Source organism: Papio anubis, chromosome 17 (genome assembly GCF_008728515.1).
Source record: "Papio anubis isolate 15944 chromosome 17, Panubis1.0, whole genome shotgun sequence".
Lineage (NCBI taxonomy): Eukaryota > Metazoa > Chordata > Mammalia > Primates > Cercopithecidae > Papio > Papio anubis.
In genome coordinates this window covers 67,493,044-67,516,807 of record NC_044992.1, presented here as the reverse complement: position 1 = coordinate 67,516,807, position 23,764 = coordinate 67,493,044, and the positions used below count along the sequence as shown (strand labels likewise).

Genomic DNA, 23,764 nt, shown 5'->3' with positions numbered 1-23,764 from the left:
CCTCTGTTCTCCAGAGAAATCTATCTGAGATTCCTTGGGCTTTCTAAGCCACTCTTCCCCTTTCTAGAGTCATCCAGTGCCCTTGGATGCATGTAGGAGCTATGCCTCCCCTTTGCAGGTCCCTCCTGGGTGATGATGTCTTCAGCACCATCGCAGGCCTGGAAGAAGCTGATGCTGAGGTAAGCCTGGCCATTTCCTACTCCTCCTACTCTCGTGCTTACCCTGGAAACAATGAGATGGGTATTGTTGCCAAGGGGCTGCCCACAGAAGGGTTTAGAAGTCCCTGCAAAGTCACTTTGTTCTTTCTTTCTTTCTTTTTATTTTTTTTTTTGAGATGGAGTCTTGCTCTGTTGCTCAGGCTAGAGTGCAATGGCACGATCTTGGCTCACTGCAACCTCCACCTCCCGGGGTCAAGCAATTCTCCTGCCTCAGCCTCCCAAGTAGCTGGGATTATAGGCGCCTGCCACCATGACTGGCTAATTTTTTTTGTCTTTTTTTTTTTTTTTTTTTTTTTTTGAGATGGAGTCTCCCTCTGTTGCCCAGGCTGGAATATAGTGGTGCGATCTTGGCTCACTGCAATCTCCACCTCCTGGTTCAAGCAATTCTCCTGCTTCAGCCTTCTGAGTAGCTGGGATTACAGGTACCCACCACCACGCCTGGCTAATTTTTGTATTTTTAGTAGAGGTGGGGTTTCACCATGTTGGTCAAGCTGGTCTCAAACTCCTGACCTCTTGATCCACCCGTATCAGCCTCTCAGAGTACTGTGATTACAGTCTGAGCCACTGTGCCCAGCCAAAGAAAATAATTTTTGTATTTTTAGTAGGTAATTTTGTATTTTTAGTAGAGACGGGGTTTCACCATGTTGACCAGGCTGGTCTCAAACTCCTGACCTCAAGTGATCTAACCACCTCGGCCTCCCAAAATGCTGGGATTACAGGCATGAGCCACTGCGCCCAGCCATCACTTTGTTTTTAAAGCAAAATAATGCCTAAGGGCTGCCGAGTGACTCAAAGCAGAATCCTCTTTCCTGTAGTAAGATGAGTGGAAAGGAGAGCTCCCTGAAACGGCTAGAGTCTTAGATGTTGCTCCTTTCCCCTAATAAGCTCCATAGCTATCCACTGGCATGGGTGAGAAGTAGCAGAATTCCGGTGCTGGATGGAAGGGTTCTCTACGGTTGGAAGGGGCAGGAATGGCAGTGCTTTCTGAGTCTCTACAACCAGGCAGGTTTGGCTTCAAACAACTGCCAAGCCCAAGCAAGGGGAACAAAGCCACCCTTCTGTGTAAGCTCCGTTGGCTGTGTAAGCTCCTGCCGCGCCGTCTGCCCTAATAGAAGCAAGCGGCCAGGACCCTGAATTTTATGGGGCCTTGACTAATGTGCCTCCTAGTCTGTGTCCTCACCCTCCTTGTGGACTTAGGTTTCAGGTATCTCAGAGGCAGACCCACAGGCTCTGCTCCAGGCCATGAAGGTAAGGAAACAGCTTGCTGGATTCTTAGAACTGGGCGTGGGTGGGGTGGGGTCATGATATTTTGTACCAAGGCTTCATTCTCCCTCTGATTTCTCCCTTTACAACCTGTGTTTCTGAGCCCTTCCTCATGCAAGCATGGAACTCGTCTGTGAGCCATTGGCCTTCTCGCCTTTCTGGGTATCAACCAGTGTTGCTGGTATATAGAGAATGGAGGGTGCCACAGGCCTCTGGGGAAATGGGGCCAGCCCTACTTGGAGGCCCACCTAGCTGGGTCCCCTCACTTCCACCTAGAGGACAGCAGGAAACTGCCTCCTCTAATGCTTGTTCTTAATTTTTCTCCATATTTCTCTCCACATCCCCTGCCAAGCCCCCTTCAATACTGCTGTCTTCTCATCAGATCAAGCCCAGCGCCAATCTTTGCAATGGATTTTTAAGGCACAGATTCTGAATAATTTGTAAGGACGTAATCTCTAGCTTGGCCTAGGACACTTTGTTCTCCCTCTCCTTCCAGCCAGCAGCACCCTCCTGTCTGACCCTTGGGGTTTTGTGTCCCTTTTAGTTAACCCATTTTGCCATAGTCCCCAGGACAAGGCCACGCTTTTGGTTACAGCCCTCTGGGGCTCTTGTTTTTGTTGTGTTTTTTTGTTTTTTTGGTATTTTTTTTTTAGAGACACTGTCTCATTCTATCACCCAGACTGGAGTGCAGTGGTGTGATCTCATTGCAACCTTACACTCCTGGCCTTAAGCGATTCTCTTACCTGGGCCTCCCAAAATAGTGTAATTACAGGCATGAGGCACCACACCCGGCCCAGATTCAGCTTCTTTAACCTCATCTTGAAATCTTTCCCCTCAAAGGCCAGGCACAGTCAGTCACACCTATAATCCCAGAACTTTGGGAGGTCGAAGCAGTAGGCTCGCTTGAGCCTAGGAGTTGGAGACTGCAATGAGCTATGATCACACCACTGCACTTCAGCCTCGGTGACAGTGAGACTCTGTCTTCAAAAAAAAAAAAAGGCCGGGCGCAGTGGCTCACGCCTGTAATCCCAGCACTTTGGGAGGCCAAGGCGGGTGGATCACCTGAGGTCGGGAGTTCGAGACCAACCTGACCAACATGGAGAAACCCCATTTCTACTAAAAATACAAAATTAGCTGGGCCTGGTGGCACATGCCTATAATCCCAGCTACTAGGGAGGCTGAGGCAGGAGAATTGCTTGAACCTGGGAGGCGGAGGTTGCGGTGAGCCGAGATCGTGCCATTGCACTCCAGCCTGGGCAACAAGAGTGAAACTCCGCCTCAAAAAAAAAAAAAAAAGCCTGGCATGGTGGCTTAGTCCTGTAATGCCAGCACTTTGGGAGGCCAATGCAGGTGGATCACTTAAGCTCAGGAGTTAAGAGGCTGCAATGAGCTATGATCGCACCACTTCACTCCAGCCTGGGTGACAGACTGAGACTCTGTCTTTATTTTATTTTATTTTTAATTTATTTTTATTTTTTTGAGACGGAGTTTTGCTGTCTTGCCTAGGCAGGAGTGCAGTCGCACGATCTCTGCTCACTGCAACCTCCAGCTCTCAGGTTCAAGCGATTCTCCTACCTCAGCCTCCCAAGTAGCTGGGACTACAGGCGTGCACCACCACGCCCAACTAAATTTTGTATTTTTAGTAGAGACAGGGTTTCACCATGTTGGCCAGGATGGTCTCGATTTCTTGACCTGGTGATCCACCTGCCTCAGCCCAAAGTGCTGGGATTACAGGCATGAGCCACCGTGCCCGGCCAATATCCTGTCTAAAAAAAGAAAAAAAAGGAAAGCTTTTTTCCCAGACCAGCCACCTAGGATCCCTGGGCATAACCCACAAGTCCTCTGACTCAGTTTTTGATGCTAACTTTGAGTCTCTCATCCCAGAACCATGAGCTGGACTCCACTCCACTCCACTCCACCCTGCTTACCTTTAGTTCCATTTTCTTTCTTCACTCACTGTTTTTCTCAGCAGTTTTTGCATTTTCCTTTGTTTTCTCACAATTCTGCCCCTGGGGTGCCAACAGCCCATCTCTCTCAGGTGGAAGTCCTCACCCCCTTATCAGACATCATCCTCTGCCCTTCCTCCCTGGTTTTCTAGGACCTGGACGGCATGGATGCTGATATCTTAGGTCTGAAGAAGTCTAATCCAGCCCCTAGCAAAAAAGCTGCAAAGGACCCTGGGAAAGGAGAGCTGCCCAGCCACCCCAAGCCTGCAGGTGGGTCAGTAGCCAGTGAGAAAGGTGCATGGGATACGGCTCCTCGAATCTGTTAGGGAGACTTTGAGGATGTGGAAGATGCTAGTAGGAAGTGTTTGTGTCCTTGGGTTTTCTCTGCGCAAGCTGGAGGGGTCAAGAAGCAGTTGTGCGTGTGTGTGTTTGAGTGTGTGTGGTGGGGTAAGGGGACAGCTTGAGTTTCCTCCCTTCCTCGAGCTGTTCCAGGCCCTCTGGGTCCAACATGGGCAGCTCCTGGAGAAGCTGTGTGAGTTAAAATGGAGAACTCTATGGTAGCCTGTGCCTCTCCTGAACCCATGTCTCTGGAGTGACTCATGATGAGGGAGCGGAGGTAGCTCCTACCACGTTTCCCTACCAGAAGCCCATGGGAGAACTGGAGACTCCTCCCTTGGCTGTGCCCATGGCCATGAGCCCCCAGCTTCCCAGGAAGAAGTGTACCCCATCCCAGAGGTCCCAGTCCATGGTATGGGAGAAAGACTTTGGCCAGAAGAGACTCAGGCCTACAACCTTGCCTTCTGCTTCCTGCAGGGGGCACCATATCCACCAAGAAGTCACCTCCGTCTCCCAGCAGCTCTGGGCATCAGAACAGGAGGTTTTCCTCTGAAGGTATCATAGGCTCCTGTCATGCCTCTGGGACACTCTGGTTTGGGAGTGGAGCAGCCTGGGTGCACTTTCTGGCCCGAGGCCCCGCTGCTGCCTATGTCACATGGGGAGCAGAGAGCTGGTGCCACCGGTTTAGTTCCTCATAAATTCATGTCGGGACCAGTTATATTGTATCGGCTGAGATATTGGGGAACTTACTTGCAAAGACCTTAAAGCCAGGCATCAAACTGAAGATTTTCCCCAATATAGGAAGAAGCCCCTTTCCCGTCATGAATGTGTGGACATTTTATATCTCTTTTGATGCTTGAGGGACATTTCCAGAAGGCCATGCAGCCTGCAGAGTCAGAGGCCCCACGGGCAAGCCTGAGGCAGGCCCCATAGGCCCAGGGCCGCCCTCCCTCCGACTCCCTCTCCCCTTGCCCGGCCTCTGGAGTCCCTGTTGCCCCAGGCCCCACCCTCCAGATGCCAGGGGGCTTGTTTATGTACTGGAGCAGCCACAAGTCTTGACTTGAGCGCTGCTCCCCAGTTCAGGCTTGCTTTTCCTCAACTAAGTGCTGCGGTCTGACCTGTGCTTTCCCTTCTGCTGTGAGACTTGGAAGACCCGTTGGCAGGACTTCTCTCCTATGATGAAGAAGGAATCACCAAGAAGCCGCCTGTGACAGAGAGTAAAACAGCTTCTGACAAGAGCCCCAGCACAGTCAGAGATCAAGGTAGGGTGGAGTGGGCTCACTTCCCATCCTGGAGGAAGGCTTTATTGGCAACAGGCTAACCAACCTTTCTGAAGCAGAACCAGAGGCCTCTCCCGGCTGGGACCAGAGGTCTAAGGTCCAGTACAAAGAAATCATCAGCCTTTAGGAATAGGGAGGTAGGATGTGTGAGTCTGGGAGTAGGCTGGAGGAATTGGGTCCCGTGACAGACCGGGCAGGTCTAAAGCCTGTCGTCCTACCCAAAGGTGCAGACAAACCACCCCCCAACCCATTCAGACATCACAGCTGAGGGCAAGAAGGCTGTGGGCATTGGGCCTTGTGTTCTGTCTTTCAGGTCCCTCTGTTCCGCTAACTCCTGGAGACACCCCCATCCGAAAAAGAGAAGAATTGTTTGACGATGGGGATGACATCATGGCCACCTTGGGGTTTGGAGACAGCCCCAAAGCAGAGAAGAGGCAGATGGGAGACCAGTAAGGATCCCTATGAGTAGGCCGGGCTGCTGCCTGAGGCTGCTGCTTCAGGTTCAGGGAAAAGCTGGTGGACGGGTACTGTGGGGGTCCCAAGAGCCCCTCATACCCACATGTTCCTGCCGTGTGTCCCGTCCTGCAGGGAAGGGCCTCGCCCTGCTCGCTCCACGCTGGATGAGCTGCTGGGTCGAGGCACGGCCACCAAACTCCTGGCCCGCCCGGGCACAGGGGAGCACAGGGAGTTCAAGCTAGACAAGAAGTACCAGAGGCCACAGGGTAAGGAGGCTTGCGGGGGCCGCGACAGGACGGGAGGGAGGCCTCTAGATCAGGCTTTCATTACAACCTATAATAAGAAATCAGCCTCACATCCTGATACGCACATGTGATTATACACGTCTGTAGCTAAGACAAAAGCGTCATGTAATAATACTTACCGAGACCACTGTTCGTGCTCGGTCGTCTATGATTGAGATGCTGTTTGATTTGGAAACACACTGACTGTGACACATTAAGCTGGTTTCTCGGCCCCCTCATGGGTAGCAGCTGGCATCTGAAAAGCACTGCTCTGGCCAGTGTTTCTCAAAGCATCGGCCCACACGCTGTCCGCTGAGAATCGTTCTTGTGACACATGCAGCTCGCTGGACCTGACCTCGAGGGATCCTGGGGCAGGGCCCGGCTACTGCAAAGCCACTGCATCTTCCTGGCCAGTGCCTGAGGTGCTCCCTTCACAGCAGCTTCCCTCTGCTTGTCTTACACAACAAGCTACCAAATTCAGCTTTTGTTAGAATTTTGCAGCCGCAAATGAGCTCAGTTTCCCCTACTCTAGATCATGGTCACAGGCTCCTTAATTCACAGAGAGTGAAGATGCGTGGGGAGACGAGGACTTCACCTTTGGAGCCTATCAGCCCACCGTGGGCTCCTCTGAGGGCCGGCAGTCCCGCAGGCAGTCTGTTAGGTAAGTGGGGCCTGCAGGAGGCCTGGCCTCTGAGACAGATCGTCCACTGGGATGAAAGGCCCCTGCAGCTGGCCCCTGTCCCACCCAAGAGTCTCATGTGGAAGGCCACAGGGTACAAGGCCCTCAGCTCTGTGGGTGCTGGAGGAAGCAGGAGATGGCCTGGTCTCGCCAGCCCAGACAGAGTGGTGGAGACGGCCCCAGTGGGAGCCCCCATCCCAGACACTGCTCAGATTCGCCAGTGCCCCACCCAGCCTCAGAAGGAAAGGAGCAGGTAGGCCTGCCTCCACCTAAAGTCCCTGAAATCATAAAAGGCTGTAATGTTACTTGGTCTCCCCAAGGAACATACATCCTGATGGGTAGCAAGATCTCCACAGTGGCCTCTGCAGTGGCATCTCAGATCCCGCTTCCCAGGAACTCTGCTGTTGAACCTGCCGTGACAATTCGGATAGCGTGATCCTCGCAGTTTAGAAAAAAAAAAAATTAAAGCAGTGATAGGATTTTCTGAGTCCGGAGTTTTTTTCCCAATATATATTTTAAACTTTGTATTTTGAAGGAATTTCAAACTTCAAAAGTTGGCTGGGTGTGGTGGCTCACACCTGTAATCTCAGCAGTTTGGGAGACCAAGGCAGGTGGATCACCTGAGGTCAGGAGTTCAAGAACAGCGTGGCCAACATGGTGAAACCCCGTCTCTGCTAAAAATACAAAAAGTAGCTGGGTGTGGTGGTGGGTGCCTGTAATTCCAGCTACTTGGGAGGCTGAGGCAGGAGAATAGCTTGAACTCCAGAGGTGGAGGTTGTGATGAGCTGAGATTGCACCGCTGCACTCTAGCCTGGGCAATAGAGTGAGACTCCATCTCAAAAAAAAACTTCAGAAGTTGTAAGAACAGCGCTTCCCAGGTTCAGCAGTTGTTCCCATTATGCCAGGTTGGCTTCCTCAGCCTCTTTCTATCTGAATAGCTCTGTGCATGTTGGCATTTCTTCCCACACCCAGTATGTTCTTAACCCTGGGTACCTGCTGCCACTGGTCAGTGACAGATGAAGGCCATGGCCGAACAAATGAAGTAACTGTTGTTGGAAAACCTGGAAACCACTTGATCCAATTTATTATTTTTTTTTAGACAGAGTCTCACTCTGTCACCCAGGCTGGAGCGCAGTGGCATGATCTCTGCTTACCACAACCTCCACCTCCCAGGTTCAAGCAGTTCTTGTGCCTCAGCCTACCAAGTAGCTGGGATTACAGGCGCCCGCCACCACACCTGGCTTTTTTTGTGTGTTTTTAGTAGAGATTGGGTTTCACTATGTTGGCCATGCTAGTCTCGAACTCCTGGCCTTAAGCGATCTGCCCACCTTGGCCTCCCAAAGCTCTGGGATTACAGGCGTGAGCCACCATGCTCGGCCTGATTTTTCTTTAGACCTGTGTGCCCACGGCTGTCATTTCATTCTGTTCCTGCTCTCTGCGGGGAGAACTGTCCCTGGTTCATGTGATGGAAGTCAAGATCTCTGTACTTCGTTGTTCTACAGATAGCACGTGGCCTGCCACATGAGCCAGTCCAGGAGCCACTGCTTACTGGGCCTCGGCTGAGCGTGCAGGGTCCCTGGGCATCGTGCTGCCCAGCCCCAGGCTGCTAGGGGGCCAATGGGACTGGCTGCTTCCCCTGCCTGACACCCTCCTTTCTGTCTTGAAGTAGGTTCTTAGCAGACAGTGGCCCAGACTCCAAGGGAGAACCAGGCTCCAAACAGAGCCCTCCAGCTGCTTCCAGCCCCATCCAGCCCAGGAAGGGAGGAGCTGACTGGCTGGGCCTCAAGGACGAGGACTTGGACCTGCTCCCTGCCTCACCCACCAGAGAGGCCCGTCGGGAAAGCTCGGTGCCTGCCACGCCCTCAGTGCCTCCTCCTTCGAGCCAGCACTCCACACCAGCTGGGCTGCCCCCCTCCAGGGCAAAGCCACCAACCGAAGGGGCAGGGTCCCCTGCCAAAGCCAGCCAGGCTTCCAAGCTGCGAGCCTCCAAGGAGGAGGAAGAGGAGGACTGGCTGAGCCATGCCCTGTCTCGGAAGAAGTCCCAAGGCCTGGCCAGAGAGCAGCGTGCTGGGGCCTCTGAGGGCCTGAGTTTGGCAGGGACAGCGGGCCATCCCCCTTCTGGCAGGTATGGGCTTGGGCTGCTGTGGCTAGTAGGGGGAGGACTGGCTGCAGACTTGAGGAGCCCCTTTGCCCCTCCACCTGTTGCAGCCTCAGTCGGGAGTTGGGGAACAAGGCAGGGCACTGTGGGCACAGAGGCCGTTTCTTGGCTTTGCTACTCTGCCTTTTGGGCACTGCAGAGAGAGCCTCTGGCTCCCGGGCTTGCCCCAGGGACACACCCAAGAAGGAGGGCTGTTGACATTCATGCCCTGACCGCCATGGGGACAGGTGCTAACTAGATCGGGCAGAAGACAGAGGGTACCTGAGGTGGCAGACACACCGCTGCCCTGTCACAGCACCCTCAGGCTGGAAGCCCCAGCGTCCAAACAACTGGTGCTTCTGCCGACTCCACTGAAGTGAATATGGCGTGTATGAGATGAAATGTCCCTGTGCTCTTTGAGAGTGTTAGAAGAGACACAGTGGCCGAGAGGCACCTCCTGGCAAGCCCCTATCCGTGGGGCAGGATAGCAAGTGACCTCTGAGGGCAGGAAGGCACAAGGGGCCGGCAGGCTGGGGGAGTCCAGAGGAAGTGGTGAGATGTGCTGTGGCCAGAGCCCAGGGTAGTGAACTGGGGAATTTGTGGCAGCCCAGGGACGTCACCAAGTCCTGGGGTTGATGAGGGCAGTTTTGACTTTGACCTGAGGCCGAGGGGAAAGCTCAGGCCAAAACAGATGAGAGCCTGTCTCTTCACTGACCTGTGAGCCGAGAAAGAGGTGGGAATAATGGGAAAGGGAGCCAGCCAGATTTGGGAGACTAAGCAGAACCTTAATCTAGAGCTGAGCCAAGTTAAGTGGGCTGGAACAGGGCTCTGAACTTGAACTTGACGCCAGTGTCTATAACATTTCCATTGTCACTGCTTGGACCGTATCCATTCACTGTGCCACTGTGGACACTGAGGCAGGAAGGGGGTACTTGAAGGGAAGAGATGCCCAGAAATCCCAGGAGCTCAGATGTGGGAGGAGAATGCCCCAAGATGGGATGATGGGAGCAGAAGGAAGGGCGGCCACGAGCTTCACGTGTGAAGCCCGTCCTGGGACCCATCTTCATCCAGCCTGACCTGGGCCTTCTGTCACCTTCACCTTGAATGCTGCCTTTCCTCAGCCAACCTGTCATCAGCACACAAGGACTTGAGCAAGCAGCTACTGGAGGGAGCTCCGGAACAAACGCACAAGAAAGACCGTGTGTCAGGCCTGGTGACTCAGGGTAGGCCTGGGCTGCAGGCTGAGTGGGAGTGAGATCGTGGTGGGCAGCACAGGCCTCCGTCCTTAGAGAGGGACACAGAGGCTGCTCACGCTGCCCCATCCCCATGCCCCACACAGAGGCTGCCCACCCTGCCCCGTCCCCGTGTCCCACACAGAGGCTGCCCACCCTGCCCCATCCCCGTGTCCCACGCAGAGGCTGCCCACCCTGCCCCGTCCCCGTGTCCCACGCAGAGGCTGCTCACCCTGCCCCGTCCCTGTGTCCTCAGGTCCCCTGTGACTCGGAACCATGCCGCCTCAGCACTCCCTACAGGTTCCCCAAAGAGGCGACCAGCCCCTGGAGACCTCTCGGCCACTGGTTTGTTTTTTGTTTTCTGCTTCATTTGGGAGTTTAACCCTGGGTGAGGAAGAGGTGCTTTGAGCTTCCTTTGGGGTCCCTGGGACATGAGTGACACCAGTCCCTCCTGGACACTCGCAGGCCCAGAGCCCTGGGCCTCCTGCTCATTTCTCTGCTGTTGATGTTTCAGAGCCTGCCACCTGTTTCCCGAGCACCCAGGAACCCACAAAGCCTTCCATGCCCATCCAGGTAGGGGTGTGGGCAGACAGGTCTAGCTCAGGGCCTAGGGAGCAATTCTCCATGCCCAGAGGCAACACCAACAGTTTGACCTGATGACCTGCCAGGAAAAATATGTCAAACATACCAAATGTGACGTCAGCCAGCTCCCCCGGCACCCCCCACCAGAACTTGCCTGAATGTCTAGCCTCGCTGCTCCCAGGCAGAGCTGGGTGTTAATTTGCCTACATTAGTGAGGAGTTTGAGGAGGTAGCCAGGCCGGGGAGCTGGGACGCTGCAGTCAGAAAGCAGGGCCCAGGGTCCTGTTCTGTCAAGAGAGCCTCCTCCACCCCTGCCATCCTCGCACCACACCTCTGCCTCTGTTTCCCATGTGTGGCAGTCACCTGTGACATGTAGGCCTGGGAGGTGTGGTCCCCAGGAGTGTGTCCCTGGAAGATGGTGGGTAGGGGACAGCTTGTGGGAACCAGATTAGTGTCAACATGTGGGCTTCAGGCCTGACAGGAAAAGCCAGCGTCAGCTTTTGTCATAGCAGAGACTGCTGGGGCTCAGCCATTTGTCTGGGAAGCCGGAGACCATGCAGGGGAGGAAGCTGTTCTGGGGTGGTGGAGGGAGACATGCTCCTGACCAGACCTGCAAGGGGAGGTACACTGGGGACTGCTCAGCCACAGTGACTCTGACTCTCCAAGGCCTTGGACCCATCTGCAGCCATAGATCAGATGCAGGGAGGTCCAGTGAGCAGCAGGCCAGGAGGTAGCTGATCTCAGCTGTGCCCCTGTCCCCTCCCTAACCAGGAACCTCTCTTCCTCTCCTCCAGCCCCTGCTCCCAGAGTCCCTGGCCCGGAGCCTGCTGCCAGGCACAGAATACCAGAAGCAGCTCCTGGCAGCACAGGGGCAGCTTCAGAGTGGCACCACTGAACTCCAGGCCGAACTGCTACAGAGCCAGGCCCGGCTGGCAGAGCTGGAGACCCAGGTGAGGGCAGTGGGTGGGGGCAGGGTTGCGATGGGAGGGGACACTGAGAGTGGCTGGAAGCTTCCCCAGGAGGGAGGAGGGGCTGTTGGCACAGGGCAGCATGGAGTACAGCTGCCTCCCCTCCCTGGTCGCTGGCCCTCCTGCCGTCTTCTAGGTGCGGAAGCTGGAGCTGGAACGGGCCCAGCATGAGCTGCTGCTAGGGAGTCTGCAGCAGCAGCACCAGGCAGACTTGGAGCTCATCGAGAGTGCACACAGGTAACCTGGTGCTGGCCCCAGCTCTGCCTTGGATCTCACGCTGACCCCAAAGCCATCCCAGTGTGTCTGGAGAGGCTTTTAGGTGGCAGCCCTCTGCCTTCCTCACACGATGGCTGGGTGTTCTGTTGGCAGAAGTCGCATCAAGATGCTAGAAACATCGTACCAGCAACGGGAGGAGCGGCTCCGAAGAGAGAATGAGGAGCTGTCAGCTCGGTATCTGTCACACTGCCAGGAGGCTGAACAGGCCCGTGCTGAGCTCACGGCCCAGCACCAGCGGCGCTTGGCAGCCACAGCGCAGGAGAAAGACCAGGAAATGCAGCGGCTCCAGGAGCTGCAGCGGTGAGGCCCAGGGACAGGCAGCTGGGGAGCGGGCTTGCAAGGAGTAGCCGGAAGAGAGCCATCCCTATGAGACCCTTCGCTGTGACTCAGCAGCCTTTGGACAGGGGTTCGGGTCCTTCCCTCCCAGTCCAGTGAGTGAGGACTGAGGGCTGGGCACACTGACTCATCATACCCATGGGTAGGGGTGCCACCTGCTCTTACAGAGGCAGGAGGGATACCCACAGGCTGTTCAGGCATGGCAGCAGCAAGTCCCCCAGGGTCTAACTAAGCACAGGGTCATCCACTCACCTGCTCACGCAGTAGAGGCTAGAAACAAGATCCACCTGGGAAAGGCTTGCGCTGTTGTGCCTGCCATGTTGATAGGGTTGCCTTTCTAGAAGAGAAGGAAACTAAGAAAGGTTACCTAAGGGAGCCAGGTTGATGAAGGCAGAGGCAACCTTTTAAGACTGCTCAGGGCCAGGCACAGTGGCTTACACCTGTAATCCCAGCACTTTGGGAGGCCAAGGTGGGAGGATCACTTGAGGCCAGGTGTTTGAGACCAGCCTGGGCAACACAGTGAGACCTTGTCTCTAAAAACAATTTTTAAATTAGCTGGCATGATAGTGTACTCCTGTAGTTCCAGCTACTTGGGAGGCTGAGGCAGGAGGATACCTTGAGCCCAAGAGATCAGGGCTGCAATGAGCTATGATCATGCCACTGCACTCCAGCCTGGACCACAGAACAAAGCCCTGTCTCTAAAAACATTTAAAAAATAAAATAAACACTTGGGAGGCCAAGGTAGGAGAATTGCTTGAGGCCAAGGTAGGAGAATTGCTTGAGGCTAGGAGTTCAAGACCAGCCTGGGCAACATAGTGAGACCTCATCTCTACAAAAATTTTAAAAAAAAGAAAAGAAAGACTGCTCGGGGCCGGGCGTGGTGGCTCACGTCTGTAATCCTAGCGCTTTGGGTGGCCAAGGCAGGCAGATTGCCTGAGCTCAGGAGTTCGAGACCAGCCTGGGCAACACGGTAAAACCCCATCTCTACTAAAATACAAAAAGTTAGCTGGGCGTGGTGGTGGGCACCTGTAGTCCCAACTACTTGGAAGGCTGAGGCAGGAGAATTGCTTGAACCCAGGAGGTGGAGGTTGCAGTGAGCCGAGATCATGCCAGTGCGCTCCAGCCTGGGTGACAGAGTGAGACTCGGTCTCCTAAAAAAAAAAGCTGAATAATGGGAGGATTGCCCATCTTAGTGTGTGTAGCATTGAGGCACCATGACAGATAAGCCAGAGGAGCTGGGGAAACTGGGGCAGTGCCCAGTGGAGGAGAGGCCTGGGAGCAAGGGCTGCTCAGAAGCGCGCCCTTCCCCAAGGAATTACCGCATCTGGGTGGTCCAGCTCAGAGTGACCACCTTCCCGTCCCGCCTCCCCTCAGGGCGTCCATCCTAGAGATGCGCAGAGACCACGAGGAGCAGCTGCAGCGGCTAAAGCTGCTGAAGGACCGAGAGGTCGATGCGGCCACCAGTGCCACCTCTCACACGCGGTATGTGCGCCACCCCAACCATGCCCGCCTGAGGGTGGGGTCTGGGGGGTCCCCGAGACCTTCAGGAGGGGCTGACCCAGCCTTCTTCCAGGTCCCTGAATAGCATCATCCATCAGATGGAGAAGTTCTCCAGCAGCCTGCACGAGCTGTCCTCCCGCGTGGAGGCCTCACACCTCACCACCTCCCAGGAGCGGGAGCTGGGGATCCGGCAGCGTGACGAGCAGCTGCGGGGTACGCCCTCCCCTCTCAGCCACCCGGGCTCCTGGTGGGAAGGGGAGCAGCTGCTGAGCACCCTGTGGGTTGCCCCCAGCACTGCAGGAGCGGCTGGGCCAGCAGCAGCGGGACATGGAGGAGGAGCGGAGCCGGCAACAGGAAATCATCGGGAAGATGGAGGCACGGCTGAATGAGCAGAGCCGGCTGCTGGAGCAGGTGAGGCCCATCCTCCTGGCCCTCCTGCCATGGGGCCTCTTCTCCAGGGCACCCGCAGGCGTGGCGGCACTCCCAACCTCACCTTCTCAGGAGGTCAGCACCCCACGTGCGGCTTCCTGCCTCTACATCTCCCTGCCCCAGCCAGGCCCTCAGCACTGCCCACCTGAGCACGCAGGGGCCACCTGGCCAGGCCCCCACCACGCCCTGCCTGCTCCTCAGCGCCACAAGCCCCTCGGCCGCCTTGGCTGCCCTCACAGTCTAGCCCCTGCAACCATCAGCTGCACTTCCCACTTCCTGACACTCGAATCTGTCACATCAGCTGAGGCCTGACATTGGGACAGATGCTCTTGCCTATTAAATGTCATCCTAGCCTCTTCAGCTCTCACAGAGACATTTGAACTCCCTAGATACCTTTCATATATAAGCACATGCTTTATTTAAATAATAATGACCTGGCTGGGCTCGGTGGCTCACGCCTGTAATCCCAGCACTTTGGGAGGCCAAGGCGGGTGGATCACAATGTCAGGAGATCGAGACCATCCTGGCTAACACAGTGAAACACCATCTCTACTAAAAATACAAAAAATTAGTCGGGCGTGCTGGCGGGTGCCTGTAGTCCCAGCTACTCGGGAGGCTGAGGCAGGAGAATGACGTGAACCTGGGAGGTGGAGCTTGCAGTGAGCCGAGATCGCACCACTGCACTCCAGCCTGGGAGACAGTGAGACTCCGTCTCAAAATAAATAAATAAATAAATAATGATTACCTTAGCCAGGCACAGTGGCCAGTGCCTGTAATCCCAGCTACTTGGGGGGCTGATGCAGGAGGATCACTTAAGCCCAAGAATTTGAGATCAGCCTAGCGAGACCATAGCAAGACCCCACCTCTAAAAAAATTTTTTTATGCCAGGCAAGTTGACTCATGCCTGTAATTCCAGCACTTCGGGAGGCCAAGGCTGGTGGATCACTTGAGGTCAGGAGTTTGAGACCAGCCTGACCAACATGGTGAAACCCTCTCTCTACTAAAAATAAAAAAACTAGCCGGGCATGGTGGCGCATGCCTGTAATCCCAGCTATTAGGGAGGCTGAGGCAGGAGAATCGCTTGAACCCAGGATGCGGAGGTTGCAGTGAGTGGAGATCGTACCACTGCACACCAGTCTGGTTAACAACGAGACTCTGTCTCAAAAAAATAAATAAATAATAAAAATATTTAAATTTTGTTTTAATGAACTGGGTGTGGTGGTGCACACCTGCAATCCCTGCCTTTGCTCACATCCTTTTCCTTACCTGTGGGAATCTTTCTAGGCTGAACTCAACGGTAATGAATCTTTTGATGCTACCACCTCCACGAAGCCTTCCTTGTCCTCCCACCTGTCTTTTTGTCCCCAGCTGTCATAAAGCGCTTTGTTGTTTTTTTTTTAGAGACAGGGTCTTGCTCTGTCGCCCAGGCTGGAGTGCAGTGTCGTGATCATAGCTCACTGCAGCCTGACCTCCTTGGCTCAAGCCATCCTCCTGCCTCAGCTTCCTGAGTAGCTGGGACTACAGGCACACACCACCACACCCAGCTAACAGTGTATTTTTTGTTGAGATGTGGGTCTCGCCATGTTGCCCAGGCTGGCCTTGAACTCCTGGGCTCAAGCAATCCACCCACTTAGACTTTCCAACATTTTGAGAGTATAGGTGGGAGCCACCACGCCTGGCCAAAAAAAATTTTTTTTAGAGATGGGGTCTCACTGTCACTCAGACTGGAGTACAGTGGCAAGATCTCGGCTCACAGCAGCTTGAACCTCCCGGGCTCAAGCAGTCTTCCCACCTCAGCCCCCAAGTAGCTGAGACCACAGGTGCATGCCACTACACCCAGCTAATTTTTTGTAGAAACAGGGGTTTGCCATGTTGCCCAGGGTGATCTCAAACTCCTGAACTCAGACAGTCTGCCCACTTTGGCCTCCCAAAGTGCAGGGATTACAGGCGTGAACCACCTTGCCCAGTCAAAAACTTTTTTTTTGTTTGTTTTTGAGTCAGAGTCTTGCTCTGTCGCCCAGGCTGGAGTGCAGTGGTGCCATCTCAGCTCGCTGCAACCTTCGCCTCCTGGGTTGAAGGGATTCTCCTGCCTCAGCCTCCTGAGCTGCTGGGATTACAGGCAACTGCCACCACACCCAGCTAATTTTTGTATTTTTAGTAGAGATGGGTTTCACCATGTTGGCCAGGGTGGTCTTGAACTCCTGACCTCAGGTGATCCACCTGTCTTGGCTTCCCAAAGTGTTGGGATTATAGGCCCTAGCCACTGTGCCTGGCCAAAAAAAAAAAGTTTTTAAAGAAGAAAATAAAAATATCTCACTAGTCAGAGATGTCCACTGCTGAGCTGATATTTATCCTGTAGCCATATCAACATAGATAGAGATGCTTTTATGTTGTGAACCATTTTGATTCGCCTCTTCATTTGGTAACTGTGTTAAGCACCTGCCTGGGGTCAGGCACAGTGAAGCTCTTGCCTCGTGCTGTGTGTGGCTGGGCCCACAGCACAGCATTAGGCCACCCTGTGCTCAGCCTGCTTGGCTGATGGGTGAGGACAGGCAGAGTGTGTAGCTGGCCATTCAGCGGCAGGGATGTTGCTGCTCCTTGGCCCTCCCAAGCTGCTAGCCTTGGTGCTGTTGGAGACCTGAGAGTTGGGAGGGCACCTGCTGGGTCCTCCTCTTGGGCAGAATCATGCGGGCTGGGCCCTGGCAGTGCCTCTCAGGCACCCCTCATTTTGTGCCTCTTTGGGAAGGACAGGTCAGTGGCATAGCGTGGGAGACACTGGTGGGTTCGTGCAGCTCCTCAGGGAGTGGCCAGGCGTGATCCTCAGGGTGGGAACCACGCTCTCAGTCCTGCCCTGGGCCCTACAGGAACGCTGGCGGGTGACTGCCGAGCAGTCCAAGGCGGAGTCCATGCAGCGCGCCCTAGAGGAGCAAAGGAAGGTCACGGCCCAGCAGATGGCCATGGAAAGGGCGGAGCTGGAGCGGGCCAAGGTGAGTCAAGCCACTGCACTCAGCCCCTGCCCCTGCCATTATGCCCAGGGACACTCACCCTGTGCCCTCACCCCCCCACATCCCAGAGCACCTTGCTGGAGGAGCAGAAGTCTGTCATGCTCAAGTGCGGGGAGGAGCGGCGGCGCCTGGCGGCCGAGTGGGCGGAGTTCTCCGCACAGCAAAAGCTGAGTAAGGAGCGGGCTGAGCGCGAGGCCGAGCGGGCGCTGCAGGTGGACACCCAGCGGGAGGGCACCCTCATCAGCCTGGCCAAGGTAGGGCCCAGAGCCTCTGGACAGTGGAGGGCCCGGGGTAGCCTGCGCCCCTCTATCTGGACACATCCGCTTCTAGTTTTAGGAAAGGAGAGTGTAGCACTAATGTCACAAGAGCATAGGGATTAAAACAGTAATCACATCATCATGCTAACAGCTTCCTCGTATTGTCCCAGGTGCATTATACATATTTTATCATTGGATCCTCATATTCCCATGACTTTGATCATTTAGAAATGAGGAAACCGAACTTCAGAGTTGAGCCTGCCACAGTCACGTGGCTTGTGAGGGCAGCACCCCGGCTTGGCCCCAGGCTTCTCTGGCCCTCCCTGGAAGCCCTTGGCTCCACCACCCCCTCCCAGGGGCAGGGTGGGCAGAGGGGACCCTAGAGTCCTGCACAGAGTGCAGCGCAACTCCTGGGAGGAGAATGCAGCAGGGCCTCCACCATCTCCAGGAGCAAGCTGAGCTGAAGATCAGGGCCAGCGAGCTCCGGGCTGAGGAGAAGCAGCTGGCGGCAGAAAGAGCAGCCCTGGAGCAGGAGCGGCAGGAGCTGCGGCTGGAGAAGGAGAGGACCAACGCCACCGCCCTACGTGTCAAGCTCCGCGCGGAGGAGGTGGAGAGCATGAGCAAGGTGCTGCTCGGGCACATGGGTGTGGGCGCGGCTGAGCTCGGGCAGCCCTGACCCAGGCGGCCTCCCTGCAGGTGGCCTCCGAGAAGTATGAGGAGGGCGAGCGAGCATTGCGTGAAGCCCGGCAGGTGCAGGCAGAGCAGCAGGCCCGGTTGCAGGCGGTGCAGCAACAGCAGGAGAGGCTGCGGAAGCAGGAGCAGCACATGCACCAGGCAAGGCTCCCTGAGTGTATGGCACCCCTGCCCCCGACACCCCCAGCCTCGCACCTGACAGCTGAGTCCTTCTTTCCGGGGGAACGGGGACAGGAGCATCTGAGTCTGGCCCAGCAGAGGCTGCAACTGGACCGCGCACGACAGGACCTGCCCTCCAGCCTCATGGGTCTGTTCCCCAGGGCCCAGGGCCCTGCAGCCTCCAGCCAGAGAGGTGAGTGGCTCCGGAAGGAAGAGCCGGTGGCTCAGGACTGGGCAGGGGCAGTGCTAGGAGTGGGCAGGCCCTCCTCCAGCTGCTCCAGTTAAGGCGGCCAGCCGGGTTTTACAGTCGCCTTATTTCTTTTTTACACAAATAATGTGTGTTAATTTTAGATAAATCAGAAACAGAGAGGAACGCTATTATGAAAAATGTCACCTTTTTCTGGACTAAGGGGAAAAAAAGGAAATTTAAAAAGTCGTCATCAGGCTGGGCGCGGTGGCTCACGCCTGTAATCCCAGCACTTTCAGTGGCCGAGGCAGGCGGATCACATGAGGTCAGGAGTTCAAGACCAGCCTGGCCAACATAGTGAAACCCTATCTCTACTAAAAATACAAAATTAGCCAGGTGTGGTGGCAGGTGCCTGTAATCCCAGCTACTCGGGAGGCTGAGGCAGGAGAATCACTTGAACCCGAGAAGTGGAGGTTGCAGTAAGCTGAGATTGTGCCACTGCACTCCAGCCTGGACAACAGAGGGACAGTGCGGTTAAAAAAAAAAAAAAAAAGGCACCCTCAACACTACTCCCAAGTCTAGAGAGAACCACTTTTCACTTTTAACATTTTAGTGCATAATGTTCCACTCAGGTACATTTGGTTTTTTTTGTTTGTTTGTTTGTTTGTTTTTTGAGATGGAGTTTTGCTCCTGTCACCCAGGCTGGAGTGCAGAGACATGATCTCGGCTCACTGCAACCTCTACCTCCTGGGTTCAAGCGATTCTCTTGCCTCAGCCTCTCAAGTAGCTGGGATTACAGGCATATGCTACCATGCCTGGCTAATTTTGTATTTTTAGTAGAGATAGGGTTTTGCCATGTTGGCCAGGCTAGTCTCAAACTCCTGACCTCAGGTGATCCACCCGCCTTGGCCTCCCAAAGTGCTGGGATTATAGGCATGAGCCAATGCACCCAGCCTGGTACATATGTTTTTAAAAACAAAATTAGGATTGTATGTGTTGTTCGACAACTTTACTTTTTTCACTCATTTTCACTCAGTAATGTACACGTGGAACAGGTTTTGAGATCAGTCATTAAACATTTATCAATTCCCAACCAGCACAGTTTTCCCATGAGGCTGCTCTGTGCTGAGTGATTTGTTGTCTTTTTTTTTTTTTTTTTTTTTTTTGAGACAGAGTTTTGCTCTTGTTGCCCAGGCTGGAGTGCAATGGCGCGATCTCGGCTCACCGCAACCTCCACCTCCCAGGTTCAAGCGATTCTTCTGCCTCACCCTGCCTAGTAGCTGGGATTACAGGCATGTGCCACCATGCCTAGCTAATTTTGTATTTTCAGTAGAGACAGGGTTTCTCCATGTCGGTCAGGCTGGTCTCGAACTCCCGACCTCAGGTGATCTGCCTGCCTTGGCCTCCCAAAGTGCTAGGATTACAGGCATGAGCCACCATGCCCGGCCGCATGAGCCACCGTGCCCGGCCTGTTGTCTTAAAGAGAAAGAGTACCCAGTGGACATCTACCTACATATGTCTTTGCACCTTTGCCTGATTATTTCACTTGAATAAATTCCTATAAATGGTCTTGCCACGTAGGAGCAGGTGTGCATTTGTCAGAGGCTTCTGAGAGTTAGTGCCATTGCACCCTGAGTGTATGGCCAGGGTCCACCCACTGGCAGTGGGGAGCAGCTCTGCAGGAACAAGCTGTGACCGCCCGGTATTTCCACCAACACTTTGGTCCCTGACTTCCTCCTTGGCCTTTTCAGCCCTCTTGCCTACTGCTCCCAGCACCCGCTGGTGCAGCCAGCCACCGACTGGCCTGGACCCCAGCGCCTCACACCTTCATGCCAGGCTGGTGCTGCTGAGGCACACGGCAGAGCAGGTGAGTCTCTCCTGGCCTTGGGGATCCTTGTGTTCATAAGTCCTTCCTGCTCAGGGCAGAGGCAGGGAGGGGCACACGGTAGCCCTGGGGAGGGGTGACCCCAGCTTCTAGGGAGTAAAACTGCAGTTTGCTTAGTGAGCCAATGCTCAGACCTCCTCACTAGGCCAGGTTCTGTGCAAAGCAATTTGCATATGTCATCTCCTGATAACCTATAGTAATAATAATAACAGGCTGGGCCCAGTGGCTCACACCTGTAATCCCAACACTTTGGGAGGTTGAAGCAGGAGGATCACTTGAGCCCAGGAGTTTGAGACCAGCCTGGGCAACATGTTGAGACCCCGTCTCTACAAAATGAAAAACTACAGGACCGGGTGTGTGGCTCACACCTGTAATCCCAGCACTTTGGGAGGCTATGGTGGGAGGAGCACTTGAGCCCAGGAGTTCGTGGCCAGCCTGGGCAACATAGTAAGACCTCGTCTCCACAAAAAAATAGCTGAGCATGGTGGCATGCACGTGTCGTCCCAGCTACTCCGGAGGCTGAGGCGGGAGGATCACTTAAGCCCGGGAGGTAAAGGCCGCAGTGAGCCATAATGGTGCCACTGCACTCCAGGCAACAGAGTGAGACTCTGTCTCAAAAAAATAAATATTAAAAATTTAAAGATTAGCTGGGCATGGTGGGGCACATCTGTAGTCCCAGCTATTTGGGAGGCTGAGGTGGGAGGATTGCCTGAGCCCAGCTGGTCGAGGCTACAGGTGCGTTCACACCACTGCACTTCAACTTGAATGACAGAGCAAGACACTTGTCTCAAACTAAACAAAACAATAATGATAACAGTTGTCATGGATCATTTCCTGTGTGCCAACCTCAGTGCTGAAGGCTTTGTTTATATTTTCTTTCTTATTTATTTATATTTAGAAATAGGGTCTCATGATGTTGCCTAGGCTGGTCTCAAAGTCCTGGGCTCAAGTGATCCTACCCCCTTGGCCTGCGGATTAGCTAGGATTACTGGCATGAGCCATTGTGCCTGGCCTGCTTTGTGTATATTTTAAGCCTTTACCCTCACACAGCCCTACAAGGAAGGGCTACAAGGAATGTTTACAGACAAGGAAACTGAGGCTTAGAGACATGAAGTCATGTGCTCGTAAGTTCCATAGCAAACAAGTAGCTTTGCCAGGATTGAGACTGTGGTCTGTCTCACTCCGTACCTGGGCTCTTTCACGGCCCCTGCTGACTCCCAGAGCCAGGCAGAGTCAGGGACGACGTGGGGAGGGGCCTTAATGAGGGCTGGCTCAGCTAGTGTCCAGGGCTCCACCTTTCTCTCAGCTCAGGAAAGGTGACCGCCCATCCACATCTGCCTTGCAGGACCGCGACTTCTTGGAGAATGAACAGTTCTTTCTGGAGACCCTGAAGAAAGGGTCCTACAATTTGACATCTCATTCAGCCTGAGTGGGATCCCAGCCAATTCCCCAACAGAGGGTTCAGACCCCAGAACTCTCCTGTTCCTCCTGCTGCCTCCATGGAGGCAGTGCCTGGGGAGGATTCTGAGATGCTTGAGGCCTGATGGCAGCTCTTCCGTGGACAGGGTGCAAGTGCATCCCTTCCAAGTGTGCCAGCCCGGGGCAGCCCCTGCCTCTGGGGCTCTGTGGTGTAGACTGTCTTACCACGGCTTTGGCTGCCCTGCCCCAAAGCCATCTGGCTTGGATCTGAAGGTCTGAGCTGGCAGCGAGGACCCCCAGCTCTCACTGGGCTCTGTGGGCTCCCCCTGTTCCACAGGTAGACTGTTGTGGGCTCTTTTTGCCTGGGCCTCTTCTGAGGCAGGAGCTTTCTTGAGGGATGCCACAAACAGCCTTCCCTACTCCCTGCCAGAGCAGTTCCCTCCCTGATGAGCTGGAGAAGGGCCCTCTGGCCTCCTGCCGGTACAGGGAAGGCACCAGCTAGATCCTCCCTTGTGGTGTGAGATGTTCCTGGAACTCAGCCGGGCCCTCCTCCTCCTGGGCTTGCCCAGAGCCCCCACCCTATTCCCAGCATTGCCCGAAGGACCAACCAGTTTGGGTGGACAGTGGCCTCCTCAGCTTCCTCCCCATCTGGGTGCCACCCTGACGGCAGAGGGAGCTGTGGCGATGGTGGGCCATGGGGAGGGACGAGGACGGAAGGCGCCTCTGTGCTGCTCATCTGCCCAAAGCCACAGCTCAGGGGGCGTGCAGTGGAGGTGACAAGGAATCCATCACAACTAGCAGAGATTTCTTTGGTCTTCCTCCACTCCCACTGCTTCACCTGACTAAGCTTAAAACAACTGCTTTTGCCATGGCTCATCAGAGTTTATACTTATTTCTTAGAAAATGTTTCCTCTTACTTGCCGGACAAGTCCCAAAGAACAGGCAGATGTTCCTATTAAAAAAGTCAGTCTATAAGATTGGTCAGGACCAGGCGCCTCTGGCCACGTGCCTCTCCCCTCCAGCACCTACAGTCTCCAGTGGCACCTGGCAGCTGGACCACAGCTAGGAGAAGGGTACTATTAGCCCTGCTTCAAACATGCAGAAACTGAGGCCCGGGCAGATTAAATAACCTGCCTGAGGTGACAGTGAGTAGCGCCTGGATTTGAGTTCTGCTCTGTCTGATCCCCAAGTCCCAGGCTGTCAGCCACCCCAGTCTCCTACCTCCCAGAGGAGCAGGCTACACTCCTGGTAGGTGCTGGTGTGGGAGGAAGATCTCTTCAGGAGCTTCTGGGGCTGAGGAGGGAAGCATCACACACCCCGTTGGAAGCCTTGGTTAAGTCTCAAATTTGATTCTCCGCAAAAGAGACTCAGCCAGTTCTGAGGCAGACCTGTGCAAAGAGCTGGGGGGGGGGTCTAAGGATGGGCACGTCAGCTCAAGGGCAGCTGGCGTCTAGGCAGCCACCTGCAGGATCTGCAGCTGATCAAGCACACACGTCTGGGAGGGCAGTGCTGAGAGACCCACAGGGGAGAGCATGGCCTTCAAGACAGTAGGGAGAAGAGGTTAGAATGAGAGGGCTTTGCATATCTTGTTAAAGATGTGCAAGTTTTCAGGGCAAATTTGTCCGAGGGCAAATTTTCAGGTCTTCACTAGAAGATTTTAAACAGTTGAACCACATTTGTATTTTAGAAAACCCATTGGCTAGGCACGGTGGCTCACGCCTGTAATCCTAACACTTTGGGAGGCCAACGTGGGTGGATCACTTGAAATCAGAAGTTTGAAACCAACCTGGCCAACATCGTGAAACTCTGTCTCTACTAAAAATACAAAAAAATTAGCTGGGCATGGTGGTGTGTGCCTGTAATCCCAGCTACTTGGGAGGCTGAGGCAGGAGGATCGCTTGAACACAGGAGGCACAGGTTGCAGAGAGCCGAGATTGTACCACTGCACTACAGCCTGGGCGACACAGCAAGACTCCATCTCAAAAAAAAAAAAAAAAGACAAAAGAAAACCCATTGTGTCTGCAGAGTGGGGACAGAGGATGTGTGAGAAGGCAGCTGGCAATGGTGCAGGGGACAGACTGTGGGCAGGACTGTGCCAGGTACGGCAGGGAGGGCCCACAGAAAAGTGCCCCTCAGACCTGGTGCCAGTCATGGAGGGTCAGAAAGGAAGACGTGTCGAGGAGGACACTCAGGTTCCTGGCATGGGTGACTGGGTGGTGTCACAGATGAGTATACAGT

The 23,764-nt window shown here is 54.6% G+C and overlaps 1 protein-coding gene across 8 annotated transcripts in view; it reads left to right on the top strand.

Moving 5' to 3' along the window:
* FBF1 (Fas binding factor 1) overlaps positions 1 to 22,402 on the top strand; it is a 31,327-nt gene extending 8,925 nt beyond the window's left edge. For 5 of the 8 annotated variants that reach the window (XM_017950985.3, XM_017950982.3, XM_017950986.3 and 2 more), the window contains 25 exons: positions 119 to 179; positions 1,416 to 1,466; positions 3,580 to 3,697; positions 4,241 to 4,318; positions 4,906 to 5,025; positions 5,357 to 5,492; positions 5,632 to 5,765; positions 6,345 to 6,444; positions 8,129 to 8,587; positions 9,721 to 9,822; positions 10,088 to 10,176; positions 10,346 to 10,404; positions 11,207 to 11,362; positions 11,517 to 11,617; positions 11,750 to 11,956; positions 13,367 to 13,474; positions 13,566 to 13,705; positions 13,785 to 13,903; positions 16,786 to 16,908; positions 16,995 to 17,180; positions 17,632 to 17,808; positions 17,880 to 18,017; positions 18,111 to 18,228; positions 19,974 to 20,089; positions 21,453 to 22,402. In XM_017950985.3, the coding sequence (XP_017806474.2) occupies positions 119 to 179; positions 1,416 to 1,466; positions 3,580 to 3,697; positions 4,241 to 4,318; positions 4,906 to 5,025; positions 5,357 to 5,492; positions 5,632 to 5,765; positions 6,345 to 6,444; positions 8,129 to 8,587; positions 9,721 to 9,822; positions 10,088 to 10,176; positions 10,346 to 10,404; positions 11,207 to 11,362; positions 11,517 to 11,617; positions 11,750 to 11,956; positions 13,367 to 13,474; positions 13,566 to 13,705; positions 13,785 to 13,903; positions 16,786 to 16,908; positions 16,995 to 17,180; positions 17,632 to 17,808; positions 17,880 to 18,017; positions 18,111 to 18,228; positions 19,974 to 20,089; positions 21,453 to 21,536 (3,280 nt within the window). In that variant the 3' untranslated portion in view covers positions 21,537 to 22,402. Of the gene's footprint in view, positions 1 to 118; positions 180 to 1,415; positions 1,467 to 3,579; positions 3,698 to 4,240; positions 4,319 to 4,905; positions 5,026 to 5,356; positions 5,493 to 5,631; positions 5,766 to 6,344; positions 6,445 to 8,128; positions 8,588 to 9,720; positions 9,823 to 10,087; positions 10,177 to 10,345; positions 10,405 to 11,206; positions 11,363 to 11,516; positions 11,618 to 11,749; positions 11,957 to 13,366; positions 13,475 to 13,565; positions 13,706 to 13,784; positions 13,904 to 16,785; positions 16,909 to 16,994; positions 17,181 to 17,631; positions 18,019 to 18,110; positions 18,229 to 19,973; positions 20,090 to 21,452 lie in introns of those variants that run through there. The other 3 variants (XM_021927989.2, XR_002517790.2, XR_002517791.2) reach the window with 3 other exon arrangements.
* The last annotated feature ends 1,362 nt before the right edge of the window (positions 22,403 to 23,764 follow it).